The 21,154-nt window shown below is 39.8% G+C and overlaps 1 protein-coding gene across 1 annotated transcript; it reads right to left on the minus strand.

Moving 5' to 3' along the window:
• Positions 1 to 10,381: 10,381 nt before the first annotated feature.
• On the minus strand, positions 10,382 to 20,222 carry LOC127443203 (angiomotin-like 2a). Its single transcript, XM_051701797.1, has 10 exons — positions 20,077 to 20,222; positions 18,338 to 19,066; positions 17,476 to 17,650; positions 16,546 to 16,747; positions 14,982 to 15,277; positions 14,517 to 14,704; positions 13,573 to 13,674; positions 13,284 to 13,456; positions 12,993 to 13,130; positions 10,382 to 11,535 (listed from the first exon to the last, which is right to left on the minus strand). Exons 1-10 carry the CDS (start codon positions 20,115 to 20,117, stop codon positions 11,450 to 11,452), a joined length of 2,130 nt encoding a protein of 709 aa, XP_051557757.1. The 5' UTR covers positions 20,118 to 20,222; the 3' UTR covers positions 10,382 to 11,449.
• Between the last annotated feature and the right edge of the window lie 932 nt (positions 20,223 to 21,154).

Below are 21,154 nucleotides of genomic sequence, written 5' to 3' on the forward strand. Positions count from 1 at the left end.
AAAGCACAGACTTTTGAAGGTAACTCTATCGCCCTATTGAGTACTAAGTTTGTTACCACGACAGTAAAGCAGGAATGCATTTGTACATATTTAACAAGACAGTTCATTGGCCAAGTGCTTGGATCTGCATACCCATACTTGCATAAATTATGTTTCTGGCCTTACTGTGGACGTGGCCTCGGTGGAAGAACTGTATATTCTGATTATTAATAATAGTAAATGTAACTGTTTATTGAAAATAAGGTGTCTTTATGTTATTGCCTTTGTTTTATAACAGCAATAAGCCCCTTGAGCTTCAGCTGGAATGTGCCCTTTGACCCTTTAAATGTTCCACAGCCCTCTACTTTGTTCATGTCAAGGAAGAAACCCAAGGTAAAAAAAAAAAACATTCTCTAAGGTCGAAAGAATGTTGGCAGCATTTCAAAGCTATGTCTGTGGAAGAGGAAAAGGCCTGCATTGTGCTTATAAATAATATTAATTGCAGTGTAGCCCACTTGTTCCCCAGTTCCCATACAGGCTGAAAAAAAATGATAAACCTTTTCATTCCAAACAAGAGGATTTTCTCTGCTACATAAGTTTACCTGGAGTTACATTTGTGTTTGTTTAGGTATTACCATCCAGTGTCTCAGTGCCATCATCATATTTGCTTTTTTAAATGTTTTTTGGCCAAAAATGGTTTATAGCAAATATTGAAACCACATATGAATACTATCACAGTGTTTATAGACCAAGGTCATGAACTCATGATGGAATGGAGTTTTCTCTCTTTGTCTCTGTTATCAGTTTAAAAGTCACTGTTATGATTTATAAACTGTACATTATGCTTTCTGATACCGAGTTTAAGACAAGATAATCTACCACATTATTATGAAGTAACTGTAATGATTTGAAGGAAGTCACAAGAGCAGGATCTAGGTACGGTTAAAGAAGTTTAATAAAGAAATAATTTAAAAGTACAAAAATAACATGGAAAACTCAGGAACAAGGCTGAACTAAGAACTAGGAAATAAAACAAACGAAACATCCACGATGGGAACTGGTACATAAGAACAGGAGAGAAAGACACAACTCACAAAGACTGGGTAGAAATCAGGGCATTATATACACAATAGGGGACAGCTGGCAGTGATGAGGGCAGGGAATTATGGGAAGTGTAGTCCAGGGAAACAGATGACAAGGGCAAAACATAAGGCGAAACAGTGAATCATGACATAAACCCCCCCCCCCCAAGAGGCAGAGCCAAGATGGAGCCGGAGACCAAAGAGGCTAGAGCAGATCAGGAGGACGGCCAGGGGACCCAGGAGACCAGAGCAGATCAGGCGGACGGCCATGAGACCAGAGCAGACCAGGAGGACAGCCAGGAGACCAGAGCAGATCAGAGCAGATCTGGCGGACGGCCAGGAGACCAGAGCAGATCAGAGCAGATCTGGCGGACGGCCAGGAGACCCAGGAGACCAAAGCAGATCAGGCGGATGGCTAGGAGACCCAGGAGACCATAGCAGATCAGGTGGACGGCCAGGAGACCACCTCAGGGTAGGAACTGGATCAGGAGGCCTGGTTGGTGGCCACAGGGCTAAGACATAGTCAGGAGGCCTGGGTGGCGACCACAGGGTCGAGATAGGGTCAGGAGACCTGGGAGGTGGCCATAGACTAGAGACTGGAGCCGTGGAAGACTCCAAGGGTGGAGCCATGGAAGGCAGAGCCGTAGGAGGCCCGAGGGGTGAAGCCGTGGGAGGCAGAGCCGTGGGAGGCTCGAGGGGTGAAGTCGTGGGAGGCAGAGCCATGGGAGGCTCGAGGGGTGAAGCCGTGGGAGGCAGAGCCGTGGGAGGCTCGAGGCAAAGAGTCCTGGATAACTGGGGAACGACCTCTGTGGTCATGGGCATGGGCAAAGACTCGGGAACGACCTCTGTGGTCGTGAGCACTGGCTGAAACTCGGGAACGACCTCTGTGGTTGTGGGCATGGGCAGAGACTTGGGAACGACCTCTGTGGTCGTGAACACTGGCAGAGACTCGGGGATGACCTCTGTGGTCATGAGCATGGGCAGAGACTCGCGAACGACCTCCGTGGTCACGAACATGTGCAGAGACTTGGAAACAACCTCCATGGTCGTGAACACGGGAAGAGACTTGGAAGTAGAAGCCTTTCTTCTCCTCCTCCTCCTCCTCAGGATGGCCAAAGTTGGCAACGCCGGCTCTGGGACGGACGAGGCTGGCAACGCCGGCTCTGGGACGGACGAGGCTGGCAACGCCGGCTCTGGGACGGACGAGGCTTCCAGCTCGTTAGCCGTGGCAGGCATGGGCGTCGGCTCGTTGGCCGTGGCAGGCGTGGGCGTCGGCTCGTTGGCCGTGGCAGGCGTGGGCGCTGGCTCGTTGGCCGTGGCAGGCGTGGGCGCTGGCTCGTTGCAGGCGTGGGCACTGACAATTTGTGAGGAAGGGTCTTCATGGCCCTACGTACCGACATCAGTGGCGGATCATTCAACCTGGAAACAGGGGCCGTGGATGGCTTTGAGACAGGGGCCGCAGGAGGCTTGGAGCAAGGAGTTGCAGAAGGCTTGGCTGTGACATGGCGTGGAGCAGACTCAGACTTGGCTGTGACTTGGCGTGGAGCAGACTGTGGCATGGTTGTGACATGGCGTGGAGTGGACTCAGGCGTGGAAGGCTCAGAAGCCGGGATCTGGAGTGAGAGAGGAGGATCCTCTGAAGCGAGAGTTTCTAGAATTAGCTTCACGTATTCCTCCCATGTGTAATTTCTGGTCTCCGGTAATTCCCTCCACAGGCAAGCTGTGAGTCCGATCCGGTATATGGATTTCAGGGTGGAATCATCAAATCCTGTGTGGCTGGCAACGGTGGTGAAAAAAATGGGAGTATTCCCTTATAGATAAACCTGCTTGGCTCAGTTGGACGAAGTATGCCACTAGATCCATTTGTGTGGTGAGTTGTTCTGTAACGATTCGAAGGAAGTCACAAGAGCAGGATCTAGGTGCGGCTAAAGAAGTTTAATAAAGAAATAAAGTAAAAGTACAAGGCTGAACTAAGAACTAGGAAATAAAACAAACAAACAAACAAACAAACAAACAAACAAACAAACAAACAAACAAACAAACAAACAAACAAACAAACAAACAAACAAACAAACAAAACATCCACAATGGGAACTGGTACATAAGAACAGGAGAGAAAAACACACCAACTCCCAAAGACTGGGTAGAAATCAGGGCATTATATACACAGGGGTAAATGAGGAAATGAAACACAGGTGAGAACAATAGGGAACAGCTGGCAGTGATGAGGGTAGGGAATTATGGGAAGTGTAGTCCATGGGAATCAGATGACATGGGCAAAACATAAGGCGAAACAACAGTGAATCATGACAGTAATATTTCATCTTTTTTTATAAGGAGCAAGAGCTACAGTATAATGGTACCAGCATGTTGGTCCTTACACACACAGCTCGGTGTTAAATCTGTCTGTTTCAGGAATTGTATTTAACCCTCAAGAGACCAAGCAAAGCAGAATTGCAACGTATGCTTAAAGCAATTAAATTATATATAATATTCATTAAAATGGGTAAAAACTACACATAACAATAAATTATATTATTAACTTTATCACAACAGGTTTTGGCAGGAAAAAAAAATGCATAACAATTGCTAAAACTTTTGGAAGAAATGTTTGAATTTTCCAACTAAGTATTTGACAGCATGTTTACTGATGTTTAAATTTCCCAAAAATATCAACTTTCATAAATCTGAGACAAATATTATTATTATTATTATTTTTTAATGCAATGCTGGGGAATAGTAGAAAAGCTTTTTCTATCACACAATGGAGACGTTTCAATTAATCATATATTACTATTCCTACAACTATTCCAAATTATATTCATCAGTTTTTCTATGCCGTTGTTAAAAAATTGTTGTTGTATGGTATTCAGTGCTGGCCCTACCTAATAAGCGACATAAGCAGCTGTATAGGTCCCCACGACCACCAGGGTACCCCCTACCACAAGTTCAGTATAGCTAAATAATTATTTGCATTAAGTGTAAATAGCAATGCCCACACAGCCTGTCAGAACTGCTATAAAATATATATAATTCTTGAAAAACGTAATAGAGGCATAAGTATGTAAATTTGACATGCGCTCATTTAAGGGACTGCTGTGGTGATCGAGTGCAATTCTGCTCCATAGCTGCACGATGGTTTTCTCTGGTTTTCTGTTGAAGCCTTGTGGAGATCAACACACTTGTCCTTTAAACACATAATTTTAATATTTATCTTGATTCATTATTTTAATTTATGTTAAGAGATAAGACTTTTAAAACATGTAGTAACCATGAGCACCAGCCATTAAAAGCATTATCCTGCTAAAGGTTTGCAAAAAGACATTGTGTTTAGTATGCAGTTATGTTCAATTACTTTAATGATTCATGAATTTAATGCCAGAAATTTATTTTTGAATGTCTGTGAAGGTTTGTTAACTTTCTGTTTGATTAAATTGATAAAATGTAGGAACAAACTCCTGAGTATTCATTACTAACTGACAAGTAACACCTCAGTTACTATTAATGGTTTATAATGTGTTATCAGGGCGGCCCATGTCTTAGGCGACATAGGCGCTTGCCTAGGGCACAAAATGACAGAGAGGCACTGCAAGAGAGTTTTTTTTTTCTTTTCTCGAAAGTGCGCCCTTCTCGTGACGACTGTGCGCCTCTTTACCCATATATTGAGCACTAGCGCTACGCGATTATATTATAATCGGATCCTTATCATATGTGGACAAAGTTAGTTAAAAAAGAACCAAATTATCAGGTGCACAAGGCAGGAAGCGGCACAAAGAAGAGGAGCAGAAAAAAGAGCAATATAAATTTAAGAATCAAAAGTTAATGACTGTTCATGTCAGCCATTGATGTTTATTTACTACTTTGAAATAGCTTATTTAGAACCTCTTAACTGGCACGGACACTGTGGGCCATTTTTTGCTTGTTTTATTTAAGTTTAGTGCAAGTTAAGTGCAGTGCATGTTCTTTAAAATAAACTCCTATTACAGTGCATCCGGAAAGTATTCACAGAGCTTCACTTTTTCCACATTTTGTTATGTTACAGCCTTATTCCAAAATGGATTAAATTCAATATTTTCCTCAAAATTCTACAAACAATACCCCATAATGACAACGTGAAAGAAGTTTGTTTGAAATCTTTGCAAATTTATTAAAAATAAAAAATGAAAAAAATCACATGTACATAAGTATTCACAGCCTTTGTCATGACACTCAAAATTGAGCTCAGGTGCATCCTGTTTCCACTGATCATCCTTGAGATGTTTCTACAACTTGATTGGAGTCCACCTGTGATAAATTCAGTTGATTGGACATGATTTGGAAAGGCACACACCTGTCTATATAAGGTCCCACAGTTAGCAGTGCATGTCAGAGCACAAACTAAGCCAGGAAGTCCAAGGAATTGTCTGTAGACCTCTGAGACAGGATTGTATTGAGGCACAGATCTGGGGAAGGGTACAGAAAAATGTCTGCAGCATTGAAGGTCCCAATGAGCACAGTGGCCTCCATCATCCATAAATGGAAGAAGTTTGGAACCACCAGGACTCTTCCTAGAGCTGGCCGCCCGGCCAAACTGAGCGATCAGGGGAGAAGGGCCTTAGTCAGGGAGGTGACCAAGAACCCGATGGTCACTCTGACAGAGCTCCAGCATTTCTCTGTGGAGAAGGAGAAACTTCCAGAAGAACAACCATCTCTGCAGCACTCCACCGATCAGGCCTGTATGGTAGAGTGGCCAGACGGAAGCCACTCCTCAGTAAAAGGCACATGACAGCCCGCCTGGAGGACTCTCAGACCATGAGAAACAAAATTCTCTGGTCTGATGAAACAAAGATTGAACTCTTTGGCCTGAATGGCAAGCGTCATGTCTGGAGGAAACCAGGCACCGCTCATCACCTGGCCAATACCATCCCTACAGTGAAGCATGGTGGTGGCAGCATCATGCTGTGGGGATGTTTTTCAGTGGCAGGAACTGGGAGACTAGTCAGGATCGAGGGAAAGATGAATGCAGCAATGTACAGAGACATCCTTGATGAAAACCTGCTCCAGGGTGCTCTGGACCTCAGACTGGGGCGAAGGTTCATCTTCCAACAGGACAGCGACCCTAAGCACACAGCCAAGATAACAAAGGAGCGGCTACGGGACAACTCTGTGAATGTCCTTGAGTGGCCCAGCCAGAGCCCAGACTTGAACCCGATTGAACATCTCTGGAGAGATCTGAAAATGGCTGTGCACCGACACTCCCCATCCAACCTGATGGAGCTTGAGAGGTCCTGCAAAGAAGAATGGGAGAAACTGCCCAAAAATAGGTGCGCCAAGCTTGTAGCATCGTACTCAAAAAGACTTGAGGCTGTAATTGGTGCCAAAGGTGCTTCAACAAAGTATTGAGCAAAGGCTGTGAATACTTATGTACATGTGATTTTTTTTTTTTTCGTTTTTTATTTTTAATAAATTTGCAAAGATTTCAAACAAACTTCTTTCACATTGTCATTATGGGGTATTGTTTGTAGAATTTTGAGGAAAATAATTAATTTAATCCATTTTGGAATAAGGCTGTAACATAACAAAATGTGGAAAAAGTGAAGCGCTGTGAATACCTTCCGGATGCACTGTATGTTGTTTTAATTTCAGTTATATTGCTGCTTGCTTTCACTTCACCAAAAAACTCCTGTGTCTTCTTTTAAAAGAGACCATGATTAGGACTGTAGTCTAAAGCATTCACGCTAAGCACCCTCAAACGAACCATAGAGCACCCTCAATTGCAGACCAGAGCAAACTACTGTCCGTGGGTCGATTTATCATGAATGTTTTTTTATTAGATCTTTCATTTATCTGGCTTTAGGACCTATCGCGCATCCACAAGCTTTTAATACAGTATGCTCAGGGTTGCCAGATAATAGATGCAACACCTCAACCAGAGATTTATACTTGCACAAATAGGAAATATTTCACCTTTTCTCAATTTATGCACTCTGGCAACCATGTATGCGAGTGTGAATGCTCTCTCTCTCTCCTCTTCAAAAAAATAAATAAAATAAAAAACGTAGCGCTCAAGAGTGTAATATTATGCTAAAAGAAAAGTGTGATGCAGCCACTCCGTGTCCATTCGTGATGCTGCGTGTGCTGTTTAGTGCCAAGTCTGCGAGCAAACCTTTTCAGTGATGAACTTTAGTAAAATCCCAGTAGATATTCCCATCATTTGCACATGGAATATGCATGTCTTTATGTCAAGCCTCTGGGAAATGTTTTGTCAGGTTTAGAGAGTAACACTTACTGGATTTCATCCCATTTCTCACATGGGAAATGTTTGTTCTTTGTGTTCTTTGTAATATGCTGAAGTCCCTCACACCTGTATGTGAATGATACTCTGGCAGTAATCATTCATCAGTGTCATGCAGCCGGTTTTTTTCAGTTGTGTGCTGAATGGGATGCCAAACAAATCATTGACGAGACCCATATCATGACGCATGAGCGTGTAAACTGGTTGATAATGTTTTCAGAATAAAACAAGCAAACGAGTCCACTTTGCAGCCAACATTATAATAAGATTTTAGAATCTATAATTTTCGACTCCTGATGTAGAGTGTTAAATTGAATACTAAATTACCACTACATTGAAGTATGGTAAAATAAACAATTAATAATTATTCTCAGCCTTTATTCAGTTTTACTAACACATGATAGAAAAGTAGCAGCAAAACTTCAAGCAATCGCAGAATGGTCCCATCAGTCTGTATACACTTCAGAAAATTGTGTCATTCATTGAGTGCATGAGTGCACTTCTACTTCTGGGATTAAAAGATACAACTATGCAGAACTTTTTATCTTCTCTCTTCCATGTTCTACTTAACGGCTGATGTGGCCCCTGTACCAAAATAATTGCTCACCTCTGCTCAACTGAATATGACTAATACTGTAAATTGGCAAGCAGATTTCCTTGAATCCCAGCAAACACACAAAATGCTGCATCAATGTATGTCCTAATCTGCAGGTGCAGCATTTTGCTGTCATTTTCAGTGACAGATCATGTGAACATGTGGTGTTGGGGGGTGCCAATCAAAAATCTCGCCTAGGGTGCCAACTGAGCCTGGGCCGGCCCTGCTATTGATGACATGATTAAAATGACATAATATAAGAAATATTTAAGATTCCACACAATTTCGTGATCAGTAATCAAATAAGCAAATTTGTGACATTAACTGTGTTAACTCATTTTGTACAAAAGCACAGGTTTTCTTTCATTAATGCATTTTCACAAGATGCTCTGTGAAAATTCACATGCAGGATCATATCATAATCATCAGGTTTTGCACACATTTTTCACTCAAACTGTTACGCTGATAATATCATATGTAATGAAAAATAAACGATTAAATTAGAAAAATGCAAAATAGAAACATTTTCACAAGTGGATTCAAACTTCGGGGTCATAGTCCTTCAAGAGCATGGATCGTTTAAGATTTGTCAATTTGCCAACAGATGCTTCAGCAAATAATCCAGCACTTTGAGAACAATGTTACCCAAAGACATATTGAAAAGATTTTGGGCATTTCACCCTCTAAAGTGCACAATATATTTAAAAGATTCAAGGAATATGGTCAAATCTCGGTGCGTAAAGGGCTAGACGAAAACCAATTCTGAATGCGCGTGATCTCTGATCCCTCAGACATCACTGTCTTAAAAAACATCATTCATCTGTAATGGATAGCATGAACATGGGCTTGGGATTACTTTAGTAAACCTTTGTTAGTCAACACCATTCGCCACTGCATCCACAGATGCAAGTTAAAACTGTCCCAACTTTTTTGGAGTGTGTTGCAATCATCTGATTTGAAATTACTGCACATTAAAAAAAAAAAAAAACTATGAAATTCACAAGGTATATAATATAATGTGTATACTCATATAATGTGTAGTTGTTGAGCTTTCAATATAGCAAAGTGTAATTATAATTTACAAATTACTCATTTTTTCAAACTGTCCCAACTTTTTTGGAATTGGGGTTGTAGATCTTTTAAAAAGAAACTGTGTTCTCTATCATAGAGGCTGCAATTTGTTGTGATTCAGGAGAAATGATCTGGGTGGTAACATGTTTTTAAATTCACATGCTTGTTGGCAATATGACAGTCATCTCTTACATATTTACCATGCGCATTTGTATGTGACATCAATGCCTCTTGTTATGACCTCCATTGTTCCCTGTTTAGCACCCTTCTGAGGCCTGAATTCCTGAAATGCCTTCCTCAATCAGACTTTAATTTATGAAATACTAAGTATAATACACCATCCTAACATATTATAGAATAATTTGCTTAGATAATATCAAGATGTTTACTTGTTCAATGCACCAGTGCTCCTCTGTTGTACCTTAATGAGTTTGTTCAGTATCACTTAATGTAATTTCAGCTTGTGGCTCCTGTATGTTAAAGGTGAAACGTAAGCATTCCAGTGACAACAGCACATTTCTGCCATTTATCTTTTGATGCAGCCTGTATAAAAACAGCTTGTCCGTACTGTAACTCATAAGTCCACATAAACATGTACATATAAGTGTCAAGACTTCCTATTGGCTTCTATTGTTCTTAAAATACACTAATTAAAATAAAGTAGGCCTATAATTATATTCCTAACATCAACCCAACCCCTTTTAGACACATTGTTTCAGTCTTTCTTTGGCCCTTATTGTTAGAAAAGTACACAAACATACATATACCGTACATACACAGTGTTTCACTCCCCTTCCGTTTACTCATATTGCACAATGGTTTATACATGAGCTGCCTTCACACAGTTGAGTGCTAGCATGCCTTGCTACTATGTGAACAACTGACTGATAGTAGGTCCACCCACAAACAACTTTTTCATGCGTGTCTGAGATACCAATGATAAATGTCACAATGATCAGATAGTATAAAAATGCAAAAGCACAACTAATACAGATTACTTTCTCCCATATTGGTAAACATAGTGAATGACATCAATTCAGTGTCAGTCTACATGTGTTTATTAAGTCAGCTCTAAGCGATTTACGCTTTGTTCTATCTCTCAAAAGCAAAATATTTGTCTCTGAATGCCTCAGGATAGCTCAGTCGAAAATGCTGTTAAAGGTGAGCCTTATGGCAATAGTGTGAGGTTTTTTCTGTTGAAACATGTGAGCTGGAATGCTCCTCACTGGCATTAACTCATAATTACTCACCTTTCTCTGACTCTTATGTGTGAGAGAGGAGCTAGAATAATACAATGGAGGATGTGAGAAATGGGATGAAATCCAGTAAGTGTTACTCTCTAAACCTGACAAAACATTTCCCAGAGGCTTGACATAAAGACATGCATATTTCATTTTTTTCTATATATTAATAGTTTTATTGTGAATTCATGAAATGTTTCAGAACATTCACATCTTTCGTGGATTAAATAGGAGAGCTCAACCCTTGGTCGTGTGTTTGGAACACACAACTTTACTGAAATGCTTTTTGGCATCCGATCCTCAGCATTAAATTCCAACAACACAAAATATATGTTACAAAATATATTAACAATTTACTTTGAAACATAGTAACTGTAAACAACAGAATGCAGCTGTTCATAGCATAATACAATGCTATCTCTGACACCTTGACCAGCAAAGGTGCTATTTGAGAGCATACACATTCAAAAACAAAATACAGGAAAGCAATAGTATATTATATAGTAAAAAAAAAAAAAAAAACTCTCTCTGACAGAGTTCTTTTAGTCTTCTATGTAATTTGTTTTGTCTTGTGCATTGATGTGGCAGTATTTAGCATTTCATTTATATAAATGCAACGAGGCCTCTCCTGCTGTGTAGAATGTAAAATAATCTCTTTGCTTAAGGGCGTTGCTGTCATAAATAGAAAAACATGAGAAAAATGTTCCCATTTATAACAATCAATAAGGGTGGGGTGGAAAAAGTACATGCGAGAGCCTCAGCCTCAATGAGAAAGTCAATGAAACTAGAATGTGGTGAAGTTACCACAGGTCTGGTGAGAGAAGGGACAATGCATTGGTGAATTCTTTTCAGAGGAAAGAGGTAAGCAATAGAAAGTTAGCCAGGAGGATAGCCAGTCTTCTGTAGCCCCCAAAACCCTCAAAAGGTTGATAATTTGGGAGTTTGTACCCTGCTGGATTCTTGAACATTGACAAACTTTCCATTCAGACTGCACAAAACATCCATTCAGTTTATTGTGTGAGGAGAGCTCTGCTCCCTCATTCATATGAGACTTCTGAGCAGCTCTGCTATTTGCTTGATTCAACACAATATAGTGGTGTGGTGCCATTTAGTCTGAATCTCTCTGAGACCTTCTCATACAGGTTAAATGCATATATTTTGCAGGGCAGTTCATCTGGCATGCATTTGTCCAAGTGTTTGCTCTTCATCATATGAAGATCTCCACTGCTTCAGCCTCCATATCATCCAAACCCTTGAAGAGATCCATAGGTGGAGATGGTTGCTGCATGTTATCTGTGAAAAAGGTAACATCAAAATTAAGCCCATTATCACAGAATGGGGGAATACATACAGTTACTGATTTGGTTAATCAGCTAACAGCACAATTAGACTAAACCAGAAGGCCTCTTTCAAATAAACTCAGGTATACAGCGTAGAGAGGGTTGTATGCAGGGTCAGGAATTGATGGGGGCTCGAGACAAAAAGTGACACGAATTCCTGTTTTTTATCATTATTATTTGTACAGTAACATATGATACAGTTCTTAATATTCCATTCTAGGCTTAGTTATACAAATGATTGCATATTGCAAAACAAATTATTGCAGACAATCTAATTATTCAGATTGAGAATTTATTTTGATGATTTGATTCAATGAAAGTATTTTGGATTAAAGAATGGCACCATAAAAGGTGATTTATATTGTTAGAAAAAGTTAAAAATGACCCTGAAAATCATATCCAGAGGACAACTACACTAAAAATAAACTGTGGGATTTACTTAAAAAAGCTGTGGCAAGTGGTTCCACGCAACAGTGTTGAGTAGTTCCAACAAGCCACAGTTCAGTTGTATGAACTAAAGAAATTCAAGTAAATTGGACAAAAGCTTTTTGAGTAAATGCAAACCATTCGGATTTGTTAGTTTTACGTATTATTATTATTTTTATTTTACTTGATAATAAGCATTGAACTTGCATACATTATTTCAACACTTTATACTTTCAGTTAACAATTGGCTGGCAACAGTTCGCGTTGGCATGGTAAATGTTTTAGCATGAATCTCAACAAAGTATATTCTTACCACTCTGTTGTGAGCAGCACAAAAATAACTAATTGGACTAAGCAACATAAAAGTATGAAGTATTTGTCTTCCTCAACCTATGCTCAAGCTCCACTTTTCACCACAGTAGTAACCCCCAAACTTCCAACATTACAGAAACTGTTCTGAATCTCAACATAACAAACATTAAATATTAACTATTTTCCCCTTATATTCATATTGCAAAAAAAACATAAAATAACACTTAATTTCAACATTTACTCTCTCCATCCAGTTTTGTGCAAAGCATGTTGGGAACCACAAATCACTGCAGTTTCAGTAAAAGCCAACAAAAATATTTATGTTGTCCCAACACAAATGCATTAAGTAAATCTGACAAGACACTTTTTTGTTGAAACAACTCAGTTAAAATAAGTTAACTTGCTTACAGGTATTTTTTGAGTAATATGAACAAGGGAGGATTGAGTAAACTTAAAAATTGTTGTTTTTTGAGTGTAATGCTCTTTTATAAAAAGATTAATTTTTGACACTGGTGCTAGGTAGCCTTTTTGTTACTGCATGGAGTAAAACAATCTACCACACATAAATGCAACAGAAAATGGTAGAATTCCAGGTATACTATCATTCTAGCTGCAGCACAGTTGACCTGTGTACTTGTGCATGTGTATTAGTCTTAGTTTTTGTGTACTCACTGGAGTTGGACTCTGTGGTGGGGGCTTGATCTGTGGTGTGTTTCTCTGAGTAAACTGGCTCAGACTGTCCCCGGGCTGCTACCAGAGCGAGTTTGGAACATGACGTACCAGCTGTCTGTTCATCTGAATGACTCTTCCCTGGAAAAGACCCATACAAGCTTGTTATTACAGTTTTAAGACCTTATTCTACTCAGCTATATCATTATTGAATCCAAATTCTTTACAAATGTCCATATCCATTAGTAAATTACAAGTAAACACTAATGGTAGAGTTAACATTCAGACACTGACCATTGCCCTGGCCAATGCATGTCTCAGTGTGATGTAAGGTGCTGATGGAGGGCACAGAAGTGGCTGGGCGGAGGCGTCCTAACTCTCCATTCCCCTGCTCCTGTTGCAGCCTCTTCTTTAGGATGTCAATAACTGTGTCCTTCTCCAGGATCTGGGTGTACAGAGCACGAATCCTGACAAAATTGATCCAAAATTGTTAATTAAACAGTGTGCACAGTAGAGTAGCAGTGTGAGCAAACTAAATTGAAATGTATTAATTAGTTAGATGGAATGTGGGTGGATCTCCTACCTGTTCTCTACCTCCTGGTTCCTGTGCTCAGATGATGGAAGCTCCTCAATAAAACTGCTGTTGGAGGAATGGCAGGGTGAATGGTTGATGATGGTGGTGTCTCTATGAAGTTTAGGGAGAAAAACTGATTAGAAAGTGGCTCAAAAATGTGGTGTGACATGCTGTACTCTATCTAAAACTATTTTAAATTGCATTTGGATGATTGTGTTGTAATTAGTGTACATGCAGCTTTTATATACACTTTCCCTTATACATTCAAATAAATGTAAACCTAAATTCTTGACATTCATAAAATTAAGTCCAGGGACATGTTAAGTGTCAACTACCGAAATGTTTAGAAGAGCCTGACACTGATATCAAACATAGCGTCAGTTCAGGCAGGTCACGTTAGTCAAGCTGCAATCAGCTGACGCTCAGCTGATCATAACGTCAACCAATAAAATTCAGATGCTTATCAGAGCGGTTCTATTTAAGTCCTCCATTTATTAATTGCCTTAGCTGCCTTTCCATTGCATGGATGCAAGCTGCACTTAATACCCTCCTCCATCCCCAGCTCCACTTCTTGTATGGCAGCTTTGCCTTTAGTTTTCTCTACATCTGTCTTGTTGTTCTTTGCTCTTAGACAACAATTCCTATCTTCAATGTGCCCATTTAATCTATTATACAAATGAACAATTGTACCATGTTGCCCTGCCAGAAATGTAAATAATAGTACAATGTTGTATCTTAATTCTGCTGGATCTGTTCTTTGTTTTTTGCTGCACTTCCCACTCTGTCTATGCATGGCTACATGGATGGGTGGAGAGTTTTCCCAGAACAGAACTATACTGCCAACACCAATAGATTGCTTCAGTTGTCTATAAGTTAATTAAAGTATTCATTCAAAGTATTCAAGTCAAAGTATTCATATGACAGAATTAGTCTTGACTGAACTTCTATTTTACCTTTGAGCTGCAGCGGTGGCAGCAGCATCCAACGCAAACTCCCTCATGGTCTTCTCCTCCAAGTATTTCTGCTCCCAGCGTGTCTTGTCAGCCTCCAGGGACAGGATGCACTCTTCTTTCTCACGCAGAAGCTCCTGTAGAGTGGACACACTCATATGGGACATTCCACTGACTGGCTGAGGCTGTCTCTGTGGACAAGAAAAACAAACCAGTTTTGAGATTGTTTAATGTATTGATTTAAGTCTCTGGAAGGAAAAGTAAAAAATAAATAAATACAAAAATAGCTTAAACATGCCTAAGATAGTTTACTAGTCTAAGCTGGTTTAAGCTAGTCTAGTTGGTCTCCCAGTTCCCAAAACCCATCTAAAACCAGCAAGCCATACCAGTCTGGGAGACCAAGATGTTTCCTCTGCAGTTAAAGCATCCATTTTGAGTAGTGTAGTTTGTGTGTATTTGCCTTAGTACCTGCTGATTTCGTAGACTGCGCAGTTCCTGTTCAAGCCGTGTCCGCAGGCGAATTTCCAGCCCTTCTCTCTTCTCACAGGCTGCTTGCAGTTGAGCCAAAGCCCCCTGTAGACGCTCAACCTTCTCCACATATGCGCTCTTCCGCTGCAGCTCGATCCACAGCTGCTGGCTGTGCGTCTGTGTGGACTTCAGCGTGGTCTCCAGGGCCTCACTCCTGCGCTGCTGCTTCTCTGCTTCGTTTTGCAGATGCTGCACCTCCTGCTCCAGACGTGCACACTGCAGCTGCTGCTCTTCATCTGTCAGAGAAAGAATGAGAGAGAAACAGAGAGAAAGATGAATTCAGATTGGTACTTGTAAATAAAACCCATATGAGCAGGTCAGATGTTCAGAGAGCCAAAGAAACCCAATTTGTGGTGCCTACATGCCAAATATAGTCACATCACTTGGTACACTGAAAAGCTGAGTTTGTGATCTCACAACTTTGTATTTGAAGCAATACCACACAAGCAGGAGTGCTGTTAGATGGATATACATTTAAGTTAGAGTAGATATAAGTTACTCGATATTACGTTCTTGTTTACGGGACTGCTGTATCAAAAGCAACTCTGTTGTGCTTAATATCAACACAGCTTTGATTGCAGCCTTGTGTCTATGGCCAAATCACAGTCATGCAGATACTTAGTACAACCACACTCTTGCTCTTATGATGTTATTTTGTTCAAAAGACCACAAAACATGATTAAGAATTGATTTCTGATCAAAGCAGACTGAAAGCCTTGTCTGGAAGGTCTGGAAGGCCACGAACACTGTGAAGCAGAGTAAAACGTTCCAGTGCCGTTATAAGAAATATCAGCACTCTTGGAATGCTGCTTGGCGAATCATATTAGATAACCGGAACTAAATGTTATATAAAAATACATGATAAGCCATCATGTACAATCATAACACAGAGGCATTGGCAAGGACATGAGAAAGAGGCTGATGGAATGTTTATGCAGGTCCTCTCCAGCACCACTCCCGAATGACTTCCTGCTCATAACAAGAGGAATTCAATGGCAAAGTCCTGAGCGCCACATTTACGCAAGCGGTTAAGGAATGCTGAAGGAAGGAGAAGCAACAGCCTACTCTCTGTTTGACCCACATCTCAGAGCTCCACATTGTTCAGCCTGTTCCCAAAAATCATTGCAAAACTCATCATCGTCCCCACCTCTTCCCACTTTAAACTTATGGGAATTGAAGCTGAATAGGACACTTCATTTATTGTCTATGGAGACCAAATGAGACCAGTGACAATGCCTGGCAGTGGTTAACTGTCCCCTGGAATTCTTTCTTGCATAGGTAAGGTCACATCTGACATGTAATCCTCTTTTCTGTCCGTTCAGATCAACTAAGGCACTGTTATGTGACTCAAATTTCTGCATTTGGTTGTTCTAATTAGTAACACATTCCCTCTTTAAGCCCAATGACTCAACAGAAAAGCAGATCTCACATTTGGTGTGCTGCTCTGGTTGACCTTAAGACAGTAATGAGGTTTATGGCTGAGTGGTTGTGTCCGTGAACTTACTCTGCAGAAGAAGCCTGACAATAACGTGTTGGTTCTGGTCAGCAGCTTCAACGTCCTTTGCCGCTTGAATGTTTGAATGTTGCAGCCTCTTGATCTCACCCATCAGCTTGTTTCTCAGTGCTTGCTCCAGGGTTTCTCTTTTAGCACAGCCCTGCATCAGAGTGTCATAGGCCTCTGAGATCCTCTGGATCTCTTGTTCCAGCTGGAAGAAAAATAAGCAAGATAGTTTTAAATACAAATATAACTCCAGATGTGTCATTCTAAAAATGACTGTCTAAACTACTTATTCTAAGGACCTTCAAAAAGGACCAATAAAATCATCCAGCAATGTTTTTGGTTATTACAAGGAGCAGAACAGAGAACAGAGGTGGTGTTCAGGAGGCCATATGGAAAGACCAGGAAAGCTTTAACTATGACTCCATCTTCCCAGGCATGTTTACACAAGGCAGTGGCCTGATGGGTAAGCGCTCAAACCTGTGTAATTATCATTCTTTCAGAGTGAGCAAGAGCTAAGCTGCACTGATGTAATCCACTGAAAACATTTCATGGCCTCTTGAAGCTGAGCCAAAGTTAAATAAAAAGCTATAAAATAATCATGATTTGACAGTTGTCATCACTCAAACTGGTATCTAAATATTGTGTGATTCAGAGAAAAGCAGTGTTTTTATTTTTTAAATATAACCTGCTGTAAACCCTAAATATATTATCTACAGATGTGACTGAAGAACAATACTGGATGTCCCATATCTCTAAGTGAAGAGATCTCGTGTCACAGTTGGGTCTAGCTCAAATACCTTCAAACCATTGATGACAGACACAAAACTTCATTTTGACTGCTGTATCAAATTTAAGAGTCACGGTGACAGCTTTTTCTGTGTTTTTTTTTCTTTCTTTCTCAAATAGTACGTTCCAGTGACAATGTGCTTTTACCTTCTGAATTTTGAGGGCTTTCTCAGAGTGTCCCTCCAGCTCTTGTCTCAGTCTCTTATTCTCTTTCATGAGCATCTCCATTTGACTGCGGCTGCAACCTAAGACCTCCCTGCCAGCAAGGGGTGATTTGGAGAGTATATGACAAACCTCTGGTGTCTGCGTAGATGGCACATTTCTGAAGTGGGACAAGGTAAAGTAAATCATGTTAGATTATAAAACTGATTCACTTAAACCTTATATAGCTGTTCAGGTTGTAGTCCAAATACCTGGAAGAGAATTCACCATAGGTTCCCTCTGGAATTTCCTATGGGTTTTTATAATGGGGTTTTTCAAGTAAGGTCTGTGGTAAAAATTACTTCATGATACGTGGACATTTTGTTCTTCAACATAAATTACACACTTTCATACCTCAAATGTGAAGCCATTGTGTGTTTTAAAAAAAATAATTATTCAATTCAATGTGGCTTCAAAATTCACATTAAATTCAAGTAATTTTTACCACAGACCTTATTTTACTCATAAGGTGAAAAACCCCATTATAAAAACCCATAGGAAAATTCAGAAGGAAATCCATGGTGAATTAGCCTTCTGGGTCCGCCTACAAATTTACATCACCATTGGACAGCTCTATAAGCATAGTATAAAGGTTTCATATTGTCTGATGACTAAGTACATCAGTATGTCCCATATTGCATTTTACTCAGGAATAGCATCAACCAACAGACTGTTAGTCATTATGACACATCCTATAAAGTGCATAAGAACTGCATATACTAAGATGAGTGAAAAGTTACACCAAAATAACTTGTATAAAGTTGTGCTGTGTTTTATGTGTAAAGAAAAATATCTAAGGCTCCTCCACCTGTTGTGCTGGGAATGGAATGGTGGTGGAGGTCTGTAACATTGATCATACTCCAGAGCTTGTCTTAGCATGAATCCTTGTGGCTGTACAGCAAATGGGTACTCAGTATGAGGACCCTGCTTATAGCTCTCCAAGCCTTGCTGGCTATGTTCAAAGTGCTGGTTCGCATGATATATCTGAGGGTAACTATAGAAGGAGCCAAAGGCAGAAGATTTGCTAGTGTTGTGCTCTAAAGAGAGCTGCAGAAGCCGCTCACTGAGTGAACATGCATGGCCCCGCTTTGTATCCCAGCTATCCTCTTCCTCACAGAGCTTCTGATTGGTTACATTGTCCTGTAGTGAGCAGCCCCTTTGTGGTTGGCACTGGGAGGCCAAATACTGGGACTGTGCCTTGGCTTGTTCATAGGTGGGCAGCTTCTCGCCATGGTGGGGGTATGTTGTGTAGTTCTCAGATTGTTGGTAGTCCACCCGGTGCTCCTGACCCTGGGGCTCTTGGCGGGCAGAGAGCTGAGGAGAATGGGGCTCCTCCTGGCTAAGGCTCTCAGATGAGGACTGTGGAGAACTAGCTCCTCCAATGCCTCCTCCTCGTCGCAGGGCCTGCTGCTGGATGGCTATGAGTGCGTGGGCATCTGTGGGATTTCCATAGCGAAGCTGCTCTTGGATCAGTCTGTGCAGGACAGTGCTAGATGCTTCTTCACCTCTCATTTTGTGTTTATTATCTGAACTGGACCTGTAGGACAAAAGATGGATCCACTAAATTATTTAATGAGGAAGTTTAAATCAACAATGAGTAATAAAATTTATTTGTGTATATATATATATATATACACAGTATATACAGTACTTTGAAAACATTTTAGGCACTTGTAAAACATGTTGCAAAGTGAGGATTTCTTCAAAAATAATGCCATAAATAGTTTTCATTTAGCCTATCAATTAACATCATACAAAGTAAGGTAAACATAAAAAAAGCTAAATCAATATTTGGTGTGACCACCACTCCTAGGTACACCTGGACACTGTTTTTCTTGCTTGTTGGCAGATAGGCTGTTCCAAGCTTCTTGGAGAATTTGCCACAGTTATATATAACAAATATTGTCTCAGTGCTGTATTATTATTATTTTTTTTTTTTCAGGAAAAGTGTTACAGTACTGTATATAAACAAAGTGCAAAGAAACTTCTCTAAGTAGTATGTAGTAGAAATATAGCATGAAAACAACACAAGATAATTTTGAACACCTAATATGTATAAATAATAAAAGCTTAAATAATGCATAAATAAATAATAAAAATTAGAATAAGTAATAATAAGAAATATATAAAAATTATAACTTAAAATATAATAAATAAGTTTAATAAAGCCAAAATGCCACAAATATGCCCTAGATAGACAGATAGATAGATAGATAGATAGATAGATAGACAGATAGACAGACATATAGAACTTTAAAATGAATCTAAAACAAATAAGCCTCAACAGACAAGCAGCGCGCGCATAGGAATTGAATCATCATTATATTCCTAACCATGAACGCTTTTGACATAATGTACCCAGCGAATTAAAGAACGCAATAAACATGAATAATTTTGTCTTACCTTTAGTAAACAATCTTAGATCATCCTTATAGCGATTCGGATATATCTGCCTTACATTTAAAGTTTGCTTTTCAAGGCGACACATGCAATATTGAAAGCATTGCCCATTACAATTCACGTCTCAAGAACGAAGAGCCAACTTACCTGCCAATACTTTCATTCCAAACAGTTTCTGTCAATGGCATTTATAATCCAAATAATCGTCCTGATATCGTCTGTATATGGTTTATCTCACAATTGTGTGTGCGCGCGTTCAGGTCTGGTTGGGTTGTGAGCTGGTCGGCGCGCGCTCTGCTCTCATAAATAACTGAGCGCGCCTGGAATGATCGGAATGTGTGAGCTCAGGGATCAAAAGTGAAGAGAGAGAGAAAGAGAGTAAAGACCCATTTAACACAGCAACTGCAGTTCAGCCTGCATCCATCCACCGGGGTTTTAAGTTGTTATTAAATTTATAGATACATTAAGAATTGAGAAGGTCAACATACATATACATATATATATATATATATATATATATGAACCAATCAAAATACATTTGATGTTTAAGGTCTTATTAAAAAACTTTATGAACACCTACAAAGACTGAACATTCAATAGTTTGAACTGGAGGCACAGAGTTTTCAATACAAAGCTCAGTAATGGTGACACTCAACAAAAACCATTAAATAAAATATAAGCTATTGACATCACCACACAACTGTTAACTAACAGTTATGTCAAAAACAACAAAAACAGCACAAATAACGTCCACAAATCGCAACAAAAAATAAATAAATAAAAATAAGCCTAAAGCACTAACCTCATTATTTGTTCATGCTGCAATGCATGCTGGGAGATGGCAAATCTTTGCTTTTTCAGTCAGCTTTCAGTGAGTTGAAATGGCAAGTACGATTGTTAATCCAATTTAAGTTCAAGTTAATAGAATCAAAACTTAAGTTGGCATGAAATTTTAGTTGTCAACTCAAAAAAGCTAGTTGATACAACTAAACCTTAAAATCAGTTTTTACAGCGTGTATCACCAAAGAGACGCTGATCAGTGATATCATGTCAATACAGAAAATAACTTGCATCAAAAGGTGTGACCCAAGCTGAAAGGTATGCAGACATGTTGACACAAGAAACAGAATATAAATAACCTGAGTTAGAAGATCAAATTTTGTATGTTTAAGCCTTAAAAGCAAGGGCATTTTGCCAAACATTATTACATACCTCAGGTCTTTAG

This window comes from Myxocyprinus asiaticus, chromosome 6, assembly GCF_019703515.2.
Source record: "Myxocyprinus asiaticus isolate MX2 ecotype Aquarium Trade chromosome 6, UBuf_Myxa_2, whole genome shotgun sequence".
Classification (NCBI taxonomy): domain Eukaryota; kingdom Metazoa; phylum Chordata; class Actinopteri; order Cypriniformes; family Catostomidae; genus Myxocyprinus; species Myxocyprinus asiaticus.